This window comes from Eubalaena glacialis, chromosome 2 (genome assembly GCF_028564815.1).
Source record: "Eubalaena glacialis isolate mEubGla1 chromosome 2, mEubGla1.1.hap2.+ XY, whole genome shotgun sequence".
Lineage (NCBI taxonomy): Eukaryota > Metazoa > Chordata > Mammalia > Artiodactyla > Balaenidae > Eubalaena > Eubalaena glacialis.
In genome coordinates this window covers 170066460-170077806 of record NC_083717.1, presented here as the reverse complement: position 1 = coordinate 170077806, position 11347 = coordinate 170066460, and the positions used below count along the sequence as shown (strand labels likewise).

The 11347-nt window shown below is 55.8% G+C and overlaps 2 protein-coding genes across 5 annotated transcripts in view; one reads left to right on the top strand and one right to left on the bottom strand.

The window, feature by feature from the left end:
- Window positions 1–10220, bottom strand: GSTZ1 (glutathione S-transferase zeta 1). Of its 3 annotated transcripts, none has more exons than XM_061181130.1 (9): window positions 9910–10220; window positions 6861–6912; window positions 4965–5032; window positions 4338–4418; window positions 3842–3967; window positions 2763–2841; window positions 2166–2218; window positions 1330–1379; window positions 1–558 (listed from the first exon to the last, which is right to left on the bottom strand). In XM_061181130.1, the coding sequence occupies exons 1-9, from the start codon at window positions 9922–9924 to the stop codon at window positions 432–434; spliced, it is 651 nt and encodes a 216-aa protein (XP_061037113.1). In that variant the 5' UTR covers window positions 9925–10220; the 3' UTR covers window positions 1–431. The 3 variants fall into 3 exon arrangements, with proteins under 3 accessions (XP_061037113.1, XP_061037114.1, XP_061037115.1); XM_061181131.1 differs by having other exon boundaries at window positions 10034–10218; XM_061181132.1 differs by lacking the exon at window positions 9910–10220 and adding an exon at window positions 9675–9774.
- Window positions 10221–10232: 12 nt separating this feature from the next.
- The window catches only part of POMT2 (protein O-mannosyltransferase 2), a 45390-nt gene continuing 44275 nt past the window's right edge, over window positions 10233–11347 (top strand). The window contains exon 1 of one of the 2 annotated variants that reach the window (XM_061181129.1): window positions 10233–10658. In XM_061181129.1, the coding sequence (XP_061037112.1) occupies window positions 10411–10658 (248 nt within the window). In that variant the 5' untranslated portion in view covers window positions 10233–10410. The remainder of the gene's footprint in view (window positions 10659–11347) is intronic. The other variant, XM_061181128.1, reaches the window with a different exon arrangement.

Here is an 11347-nt window from a genome sequence, read left to right as displayed (position 1 = left end):
CCGGAGGCCTGGGCTTTAGTTTAATTATCAGATTTCAGTGTGGGCATTCTTTGGAGTCAGGTACAGTCGAGGGGACGGGAAAAGGGGCTCAGACTTCCTCATAGCTCTCTGGTAAACTCGCCATACGTTTTAGTCTACGTTCACTTCATCTTCATGACTGCCCGCGACACAGTCATGAAGACTTCCTGCCTACCCGCCTCCTGGCATTCTCCCACCCCATTCTGCCCGCATGTGACAGATGAAGGGGCTGAGGCAGAAGGAGTTTCAGTGGGAAGGCAAATCCAGGGCTAGAGTTCAAGTTCAAGGGCTAGGAGTTCAGGTCTTCCGCCTCTCCAGTTGAGGCTCGCTCGTTTCCAGGCCTCTTCAGCCCATGCAGCTTCTGCTCCTGCACCCGCTCCCTGACCCTGCACCAGTGGGGCACGGTTTGAGAGCTAGGCCCTCAGCTCAGGGGGTGTATCTGGCTGCCGGCAGGGGTGAGACACTTGGAAGGCCTCCAAGGCCAGCAGTGACTTGTTGATACGGCTGATGGTAGGGTAGGGAGTGAGATCCACCTTGAACCTGTGGCAGAGAAACATCCACCTAAGCCAAGGTCTGCAGGGGCACAGGGAGACTGCCCTGCGGGCGATGGGGGAAGCACAGAGGCAGGGCTGGATGAGGTCCCTGGGGCTGGCCAGGGAAGGCCTAGGAAGGCAGCCCTGCCAGGTGGGGGGTCCTTGTTCACAGGTAGCTCTCTGGGGAGGGACAGGTCTTGTGCAGTATCGTCTGGCATCTCAGTTTCCTACTGCTCCTATTCCAGGCCATGGCTATCTATACAACCTACTATGTGTAAGGCCAGTGCTGGGCATTTACATACAGATTATCTCCCCACCCATATCATAAGCTTCTCAGGGGCAGGGAATGTGTCACACATTTCCATACCCCTAACAGTGCCCAGCACGATGCCTTCCACAGAGAGGTTCTCATCCGTGCCTTCCTGAAGGGCTGATGGAGCAAAGCAGAGGCAGAGCTCACTGCCGGGCACAGACACACCATGTCTGGGGAGAGCAGGCTCTTGGAGTGGACTCTTGCAGGGGCGTCCACCAGGTGAGACGCCTCCTCTTAGGAGCGGGGGCTATGCGGTGTCACCTGGGCTGCAGTGGGCATGGGAAGGGTGTTACACCGGCTTCTGCCCGTCTCTTACGGCCACAGTGGCTGCTCTGGGCAGTGGGGGAGAGTCTGCATGAGATGCTACCTCAGTAGATGAAGTCAGGGCCTGACTGTAGGAGGGAGCTGGGCATTTTGAGGGGAGCAGCCAGGAGGAAGAGGGAGGGTGGCTGGGCTCTCTCTTACCTGTCGGCATTTGCCACCTGAGGCGCTAAGCACAGATCAGCCATGGACACCTGCAAAGAGGGTCGGGCGGGCTTGCATCAGGGTGCGCACCCCAGACTCCCACCAGTGACAGTACTGGGGTGCTGGTCCCTGGCATTCCCCTCTGCTTCTGGCTCTTCTACCCCACCCCCACTGCCCCACCCCCTCCTCATCTCCCTGGGCCTGGCTGGGTCTGTCCCTGCAGCTGAAGCGCTTCTCCCAGGCTACACTGCAGTTGCACTGACAACCAACTCTGTGGGTAGCCAGAGAAGGCTCGATTGCCTTAGTGGATGTCACTGTGCTTGTTCAAAATTGCCACCACAGGCACTTAGTGAGGGCTCCCAGCAGGGAGGGAAAGCCTCTGGGTGCAGGTGGGGGGCTCTGGAACCAGAATTACCATAGAGCCAGGGCCTTAGCCTGTAGGAGTCAAGGGCACCTGAATCCTAGAATCTTAGCATTGGAAGGGAATGGAGACATCACCTAGTCTAATCCCTCATCTGATGGCTGGACCACCTCCTCATCTCAGAGGTGAGGTCTTCAACTTGAATACCTCCAGCAATGAGAAACTCACTTCCTCTTGAGGCAGCTGACCAGGAAGGAGCTGAGAAGCTCCCCGTGAGCTAACTTCTGCTTAACGCAGAGAGGACGACCTTGGGTTGCTGACTCCCCACCCTTCCTACAGCTGCCCCCTCAGGAAGCTCTCTGAGCTGTGCCTGCCCTGGGCTGGAGGGAGGGGGCTGAGTCTAAGTGGAAGACAGTGGCAGCCTGAGGTAGGCCTGAGGGAGGAGGCCACCCCCATGGGCCTGGGGAGAGCTTACCTCGTCTCCCACACAGTACTTGCCCGCTGTGCTCTGCAGGATCTGCTCCAGAGCTGGAGGGAAGCAACATGAATACTCTAAGGGGAGAGCAGCCTTTCTAGGCCTTGGTGCATAGCTATGACATGGCAGCTATCTGAGTGGCAGGCTGGAGTGTGTGCTAGAGGGAACATGGCAGTCAGATCTGGAGAGAGGTGATGGACACATGGGGATAAGATGATGCCTCCCTGTGCTCTGCAAGCTCAGCTACCATTCCCTCCCCTGAGGGGACAAGGCTGCCACTGGCCAAGGCAGCAGTTCTCACACTGATGTGCTGGCGCTTTGCTGGCCTTGGCTTCCTGCCTGGAGTGGGCAATGGAGCGGAAGTTGGGCCATCCATCTCCAAAAGGCCTCAGGCATGAGGTTCCCAGAAGTGCCAGGGGTTGAGGCCAGGTTGGATTCTGCCCAGCCCACTGCCTCCTCGGCCCTGCCCCCCCACCCTCATCCATGCCACTGTCAAGGCCAAAGAGCCCGGGAGGCTGCCAGATGCCAGGGCCCCCGGTGTGAGGGCCATTTCTCTAAGAGGTCACCAGGGGGCAGCTCACAGGGGCAGGGACTCACCATTAAAGCCAGAACTGATGGCCTGCTGGGCCCAGGTCAGCTGGTTCTCCTGTCCCACTTGCTTCAGGACAGACAAGTTCTGTGTAGCCCAAGAAAAATCTGGGATGAGCTTTGGGAGCCAGGCTGAGCCCGCCCACTCAGCCAAGTCCCCTCAGGCGAGCTTGGTTCCCATGTGTCCCTGGCTGTACACCTGTCCTACCCTGGACCCTGTGAGCTCCCATCTGGGCCCTGAGGTGGAAGGGAGGTGACGATCCGAGGCCACCTTCTCTGGCTGCTCCCGTGGCCCCTATCACTCTGGCAGAGATGTGTAAGGGTGGAGGCACAACCCAAGGCCTCTCTCCCTTGCATCCAATGCTTCTCCCTGACATGGTCCCTTGTGAGGAGAGGGAGTGTGACGCAAGGTTGGGGAGGGCAGCATGGGGGAGGCATATAGGATTGGCTTTCATGAGATTTGGATGTCTGTCTGCTTCAACCTCCTCTGTTAAAAAAATAAAAAAAGTGACATGGGGCGGGGCGGGGGGGCACAGGTACACGCCTAGGGGGTCTGTCACACTTAGAGTGACTCTGCAGTCACTCCACCTTTCTGGGGCTATTTCCTTATTTGCAAAGTCAGGGATTAGCACAGATGAATTTTTCTTTTAAACAGATGAATTGTTTTAATACTTTTTTGTTTTACCAGTGAAAACTTACCCAAAAAATCTTAGGAGAATCCCAATCTATGACACAGAACAGGTGAAAGGAAGGCTGCTCTAGTTAAAGGCGGGAGGCTGGGACATGTGCTGCTCAGCCTCTCCCTGCCACCTGGCCCTTTCCCCACCTCGGCAACTCCGGACGTGTCCTTGGAAACCTGGGGCTTCCCGGAAGGCGGCTGGAGTCCCAGGGAGTGGATGCTTTCTGGCCTCCCTCCTCCCTCTGCCACAGGGGCCAGGGCCAAGCCCCTGAGAATCCCCTCTGTCCTCCTGCCACCCCGCAAGCTGGGCACCTCACGGTGGGCTGGCCAAGGCGCGCGTGGAGAGCGCGTGCGTGTGGGGATACGAGGGTGAGAGGCGCGTGAGGGAGAAAGCGCACGGGAGCCGCACCTGCAGGGGCTGGATGCCGCTGGCCAGGAGGTGGGAAATCATGCGCACGTGGGCCCTCTTCTTTGGGTCCTGAGGCAGGAGTCGCGGCGTGGGCCGGGTCTCCTCCAGGTACTCAATGATGGCCAGCTGTCCGGAGGGGAGCAGTGAGGCAGGGACCATGGCGGGACTGTAAACTCCTCTTCCTCCCCCACTTCCAACACCACCATTGTCACCACCCCCCTTCTTACCCTTCTTACCATCCTCCCCTTGAGCCCTGTGAAGCCAAGAGGCTCCCCAGGAGGATGAGATCATTTTGGACCCTTGTCCTACAGAACTTAGTCCCCCATATGCTTGAGTCTCCCTTCACTTCCCACAGCAAGCAAGCAACCTTCCTCCCTCCCTCCCTCGTCCCTGCTACGAGCTGGGTGCCTGGGGCAGACACAGGCAAGGAAGAGCGGTGAGGTCCTCTTGCTCAGGACAGCACGCTCATGAGGGGCCTCCCAAAGCCGCCACTCACTGACTGGCCAATGGTGATTCCATCAATCTTCAGGGCTGGCACCTGCTTCATGGGATTCAGGGCCTGGAATTCTTCAGAGAACTGTGGAGACAAGGCCCTGGTGGACTGGGCGGCCTGGCCTAAGCTGGCTAAAGCAGAGTCTGGCAAGCAGGAAGCCCCTAGCCTACTGCCCACCTGTACCTCCCTCCCCTGGGAAAGGCCCTGGCTCCTAGGCCCAGGGTGATACCTGGGGGATCTGTGAAGTATCCTGAACCCCAGTGGCTGCTGAGATACAGGTTTCATCCCAATGGCCTGGCTATGTGCTTGTCCCTGCACCTTATATGTGGTCACCAAGGCACATCCAGAGGGCTTGGCATGGGGCAAGGGCCCGCTCACCACCCACACTTCCAGAGTCAGACATGGAGAAGCCAGGCTGTGGCATGGAGCCTGGAACCTGGGCCCTTCCCATGGCTCCTCTTGCTGCACAGCTGGCCGCCCTGTCCCACAAGGGAGAGCCAGCAGCCTCCTCTGGCCATGGGGACCACAGGGCGCATGTTCATCTCTTGCCTGCAGAAGTCTGCACCCCCTGCCGGGTCCTTCTCCAAGGCCTCTAACTCCTACATTGTGGCCTGGGGGCAGCCTCCTTACCTGCTGCCCCCCATCCTTTGTGAGGTTGATGGTTATCATCTCATAGTCCATGTTTTTCAAGGCCAGAGCTAGGAGAGACAGCAGACAACAGTCGGTGACAGCCTCTGACCACACTTCCCAGGGTGACGAGAGGGAAGGAGGCTTCTTTCTCCGCACTGCTGGGTAGCCCTGTCGCCTTCTTCCCAGCTTCCTGGATCACCACCTGCTCCCCTACCCCAGGGCCATGATGCTCTGCCTCTCTTGCCCCTGGACTCTCCGTATCCCCAGCGGACCTCTCATGCCCCTAGGTAGTGCTATGAGGGTGTGTGCCCTGGCCCGCTGAGGGCTCCTGGAGGACAGCAGGGAAATGTCCCCTTCATCTCTGCCCCCGGCAGGGCCTTACCCAGTGGCAAGCAGGGCTTATTTGTTGGAGACATGCAGTCATTCCCCCATAAAGGTCATCTGAGGGCCAAGGGAAGGTGCTCAGTGACTACGCAGGGCCCACACAGGCAGAGGACACTCTTGTTCTGTTTAGAGGAGAAACCCTTTCTAATCCATTCTCTCTGTTCTCAGGGCTGTTCACTACAGATTCCAAGGCATCAGGGCTCTCTGGTGACCTCAGCACATCTGCTGTGACTCCCAGTGGCTGGATTTCCTCTCCATCTCCTTTGATGCTTTCCTCCCAGCAAGGTGAGGGCAAAACACTCAGTCAACCCTAGTGGAGGAGACTGTGTGTGTAAGTGTGCACACTTGTGCATTAAAATATGGTGATGGCCGGTATCAGGCAAACGAGCGAGGGGAGGAGGGCAAGACGTGTCACAGTCTGCAGACAGCCCAGGAGACGCGGGGCTCCTCCTCAGCGCTGGTCAGCTCCACCCTGGAGAGTGGAAGCGGTCGGGGCCAGGCAGGAGGCCAATGCATGGTGGCCCTGCAGAGACAGTGCCCACGCTGCTGGTCTGGCCCAGTCAGGGCAGAGGCTCTGGGCCCAGGGAGGGCGTCTTCTTGGAGAAGTGTGTCCTCGGGCACCCCAGTGCTCTTGCCTACTGATTCTAGCAAATACCAAGTGACTGTGGGAGGGGGAGGGTCATGAGGATGGCTTCCGAGTTGGGACCAGGTTCCTGGCAGCAGGCTACCTGGGTTTAAATGTCATCACATTCACTTGCTAGCTGTGTGGCCCTGGGCAAGTAACGTCAGCCTCTGTGCCTGTTTCCCCATCTGACAGGCAGCATAGCGTAGTAAAGAGCATGGAATAGCTGCAGCTAGGCTAGCTGGTTCAGATTCCAGCCCTGCCTCTTACTAGCTACATGATCTTGGGCAAGTTATCTAACCTCCCTGTGCCCCAGTTTTCCCACCTGTACAATGGTGACAATAATAATACCTCCCTCCCAGGGTTGTTGCAGTTTAAATGGAATCATGTACACAAAAACATTCAGCACCGTTCTCTTTCTGTATGAGCTGCTACGACTATGACCTTGGCCGAGGCTGACTTAAGCTGAGGGAGAGAAGGGTCAAACCAGGACTAAACCAGAGGGCCCAGTTTCTCCTTCCCTGAAGCCTCTGGGGGCGGCACTGGCCAGCTCTGTTTAATTTGCCAGATCAAATAAGATAAGAACTGAGGAAGGCCAGCTGTTGCCTGCCAGTTACCAAGGATCTCTGGATTCTGTGAGCCTGCCTGAAGCATGGCTGCTAAGGGGCTTTGGAGAGCAGAGTGGGAGGGGTGGCAGGCCCAGGAGAAAAAACACCCCTCCCCCCCTTCCTCTAGGTGGACTTCCGAGGTGGAGGTGCCATTCAAGGCTGAGGGCTCCAGGAGACTGGGGATGCTGTGGCTGGTGCCCTGTCTGACAGAGGCTTTTCACCCAGGCCTCCCTCCACCCCATACCACCCCACTCCGGCTCTCAGTGGAGGTACAGCTCTTACCGATTCGAACTCTCCATGAGCAGGAGCTTCGGAAATAGGAATAGAGGATGGGCTGAGGAGAGAAGACGAGGATGCATGTTAACCCATGCTTGGTGGGTTCTCAGCCCCAGGAGCCCACTGGAGGGGAGGCAACATCTCCCAGACAGGGGGCTCCAAGCCAGCACTGTTTCTTCCCAGCCTGCTAGACCTCCTTCCTCAGGCCTGCGTCTGGAAAACTCAGGCCAGACTCAGAGCTCTCTGGGTTAGAGGCCTTGGGAGTCATGTGGGGTCCCTCAGCTCCAAACTGTGCTGTCATGCATTCCTGATGTCCGGGGGGCCCCCAAAGGGGCAGCCAGACTGCAAGTGCCCTCCTTACCTTGTTAGACTCAGCCATGATGATGTGGTGACCCTTGGCCTCTCAGGGAATGTCCCCTCCCACAGAACTGCGGGGCAGGGGGAGGAACCCTAAAGAGGTGGATCCCATGAGCCAATGGGGAAGCTGGGCTAAACAGGCATCAGGAGAACTTTGACTCTGGTCAGAAACGGCATCTCTTTCTAACCTGGGGGAAGCTTTTTATGCTCCTGGTGGAGCCAGGTCTGGTGTCCTGGGCAGACAGCGAGGCCTGGTTTTGAAGCAGTAGTTCATGTGGTGCAGTGGGCTGGGAGCTGGCATATCAGGAGTCTGGTCCCAGTGCAGGAACTAGCCCTGCATGACTGGGGACAAATCCCTGCCTTCTCTAGTCTTCAGCTCCCTCATCTGTAAAACGAAGGGTTGCCCTAAAATGATAGCTTATTTCCTTCCAACAGTGGCAGAAAGACCAGGAAACCTAGTTTTCTGTGCTTTGGTGCCCATCTCTTTCAACATTCCACCCACCAGTCCTCCAGACTCTCAGCTGATCTCATAAAAATAGCATCTGGGAAACTCAGGCCAGACTCAGAGGGGGGAACTTTCCTGGCGGTCCAGAGGTTAAGACTTTGCCTTCCAATGCAGGGGGTGTGGGTTCGACCCCTGGTCAGGAAGCTAAGATCCCACATGCCTTGCAGCCAAAAAACCAAAAAACATTAAAGAAAACCAGAAGCAATATTGTAACAAATTCAATAAAGACTTTAAAAATGGTACACATCAAAAAAAAAAAATCTATAAAAAAAAATAGCTGGGGAATATGCCCACTGACTCCAAAGCTGAGGTCATAAGCTAGCAGTCCACAGTGTTCTGTTTGGTCTATATTGTATTTAAAAATGTTTCAATTCATTGCTAACATTAAAAGTCACATTGTTTCATATACAAATCCTGTTGTCCGTTTTTTCTTAAAAAAAAAAAAATCTGGAGATAGTGAACTCAGTTTCCTGACGAGCAAAATTGATCAGAGCCAATTAATGGCCCCCTTTAGAGAGGGTGTGCCCTCTCAGATCTTCCATGGCCCCCACCTGGCCCACTTCTCTCATTTTTGTTACTCTCAGGCCCCTGAAGGCAGCAGGGTGTGTGACCTCTCCTCTAAAGTTTAGGGGACTCAAAGTTAATTTCTCTGGTGCTTCTTGGTCACCAGCATTTCAAAGCAGAACCCAGAACAGAGTTACCAGTAATTAGCACTCAAGAATCTTTTGGCAGACACATATGTAGCCTTTTGGATGAGGGAGAACGCAATAGAATTTCTTAGATCACCCTTGTCTACCATCCCTCTGACTACAGACATTTCAACCAAGTTCGCTCTCCCTTCTGTATGCCCCAGCTCACCAAGCTGCTTCCTGACCTTGCTTTCATCACCAACTCCATCTTCTACATGGGCAAGGGCACAAGTGGGAACCCAGTCCCTCCCAAGTTAGTTCCTGAGCCTGGGAGTTCCAGTCTATCCTGAAGGCAACTTTCGAGGGGAAAGTGAAGATACATAGTTCTGGCACAAAGGTCAAGTGATAGGCAGCAGGCATCCTTGGAAGGAGAAAAGTTCGTTGGCTACAACTGGATGTATCCTGTTCCAGGGTGCATCCCTTTCCTTATTTGGTTAGGCTGGAGGGGCCCCTGGGGCCAAGAGGCAGCGACACCGAAACAGAATGGAATCACTAGAGAGCTGCAGACATCAGCTTAGAATCCTTAAAGAAATGCCTTACCTAATTACTGAATGTTACACCTTTGACCTGGACTAAGGGTGACCACAGAATCACTGTAAATGCCCTGCCCTCAGGTTTCTTACTTATGGGCCATCAGGAGATGTAATGCATGGCGGTTTCTGATTTTTCTCTTACCAATGATAACTGCATAAACCATCCCATGTTCCTTTTTGCATTTGTAGGATTAAATTTTAAACCCAAGTAAAATATCCATTTCATCACCACTCCTGGAGGAATTATTTTTAATTCAAATATGGATTCTCACCCCTCTAGCAGATTTTATTTTAAAACCATCTCTTACACATGATTTTCGAAAAAGACTCCTAAACTCCCATTTGGGAGTGGGAGGGCTATACACTGTTAAAGTGATGCTATATCCCACCTGATGGGCCTGCCACCTTCCTTTGAGCTACAATAGCTGTTCTCTATCTTTAATAAAGAGATTGATAACAGTGGTTCTGGGGCGGTCCTGGGAAATGCAAATTAAAACTGGTAATAAGGTCCCCAAGTGACTGTGATGACTATAAGTGCCACAGCCTCCCCTCGCCCCTGGCGCTCTCTCAAAACGCAAACAACCCTGAAAGGCCATTTGTTAACTGTTAAGACCTGCCGGGCCGACCGGCAGGGCTGTGAGGAACAGGGAGACGAGGGACGACGCTTGAAGTCCTAGCAGGTCGAGTGGGGTTGGGGGTGGGTGGAGAGACAGATGAAGAGCAAGGGTACACCCACCAAACCAAGCCGGGTACTCTCCACGAGGGCCCAGCACCTCGCGCCCAATACTCTCGGGATCACAGGCCACAGCGGGTAGCGCGCAGGTGCAGAGCGGTGCCAGCGCGGCGCATGGCATGCTGGGAGTCGCCGTAGGAGCTGTGGGCGGGGCCGAGCGGCTCACCTTTGACCCCGCCCCCCAAGATTTCTCCGTGTTTCTAAGTAGAACCTCTCTCCCCGGATGCGTGACACAGACCTTCCCCACTTGCATGTCGCACTCTGGGCGATCCCTCTTCCAGGCCAGGAAACTTCGCGCCTGCGACTCTCCGAGTCGTCGACGATTCAGGCCCAGTGAGACCCCGACACGTCAGAGAACTTACGTTTTCGTCTCGGTAAAGCTAGGGCTTGGACTAGAATGAGCGTTAAGGTCTCTTCTAGCTTGCCCCGCCCTGCCGCCACTTCCCCACTCCTGGCGCTGCTGGGAATTGCAGTTCCGTGAGCCCGCTTTCTCCCCGGCCCGCCCGGACGTCATGCTCTGCGCCACTAGCCGCCTCCTAGCGGCCCGGGCGGCGACCGCGCTCCTCTTCCAGCCCAGAGGCCGGGGCAGGGAACTACATTTCCCACGGCCCCCCGCTGCCGGCGCAGGGAACTACATTTCCCAGGGCACCCCGAGCCGCCCCTTGGTGACTTCTTGGCGGGGCGGCTCGCAAGACCCAGCGTGCTTGCGGGCCGGAGGGCCATCCTGAGGAGGGGAAGGATGCCGCCGGCCGTAGGCGGAGGCCTGGCAGGGTCCGAGCTGCGTCCCCGGAGGGGCCGCTGTGGGTCCCAGGCTGCTAGGGCCGTGGGCCCGGACGTGGCCACCGAGGCTACAGCGCGGAGCCCCAAACGGCCTGCTCCGAGCTCGTGGCGCTTCGAGGCGCCCGGCCGGTGGGCTCTGCTGGCCCTGGTGACGCTGATGTCCTTTGCCACCCGCTTCCATCGTCTGGACCAGCCGCCGCACATCTGGTGAGTGATGGGAGGGACTGGGCAGGCACCATGGCAACTGGGAGGGAGGGGCGCGCCTTCTCATTGGTCCGGAGGCGCAGAGAGGGCGGGATTCACAGGCGGAGGGGCGGGGCCGCGCTGGAAGGGAAACAGGTTTCTGGTGGTTGCCTCTGCCCAGGTGCAGTCTCCGTGAGAGAAATCTTTTTGCTCCGGTGTGTGGCGGTGGGATTCCTTAGGATCTGAGGAAGCAGTCTTCATGTCTTGCAGGTTATGCTGCAGCGTCTCACCTGGCTCTCAAATGGTAGCTTTTAAAGGTGCTTTGAACTGACCCAGGAGAATTGGAAATTCTTAGTAGAGAATTTCCTAAGGCCTGAGTTCCTAATCTGCAGGATTTCCAGACCTCCGCGGAGGGGAACATTCCTATCTGAGTACCGCATTCTCGGGAGCCGGAACAACCTGTGTGTCCACGGATGATAACAAGGGTTCCAGGAAGCAGGTCTGGGGTCATCCTGTGAGGATGTATTTTCTTAAAGGCTTTATTTTGTAGGACTGAGGTACAGGAGTCAAATTTCGTTAAAAAAGCTTAAAAAGTCTCCAGCTCGAAGGAGGAAAATTTTTATACAGTTTGAAAATGGTTAATTTGTTTGGCCAAGACGTGATACCATGTTTTCTCAGTATCACTGAGAAAGTTAGTGTAGAGGTTGTTAGAA

Excerpts from the sequence above, each read along its gene's own strand:
- GSTZ1 (XM_061181130.1), bottom strand. Across the intron at positions 2,219-2,762 it reads CATCAGTTCTGGCTTTAATG|CTCTGGAGCAGATCCTGCAG; the intron begins GTGAGTCCCTGC and ends GCTTCCCTCCAG. Across the intron at positions 1,380-2,165 it reads AGTACTGTGTGGGAGACGAG|GTGTCCATGGCTGATCTGTG; the intron begins GTAAGCTCTCCC and ends CCCTCTTTGCAG.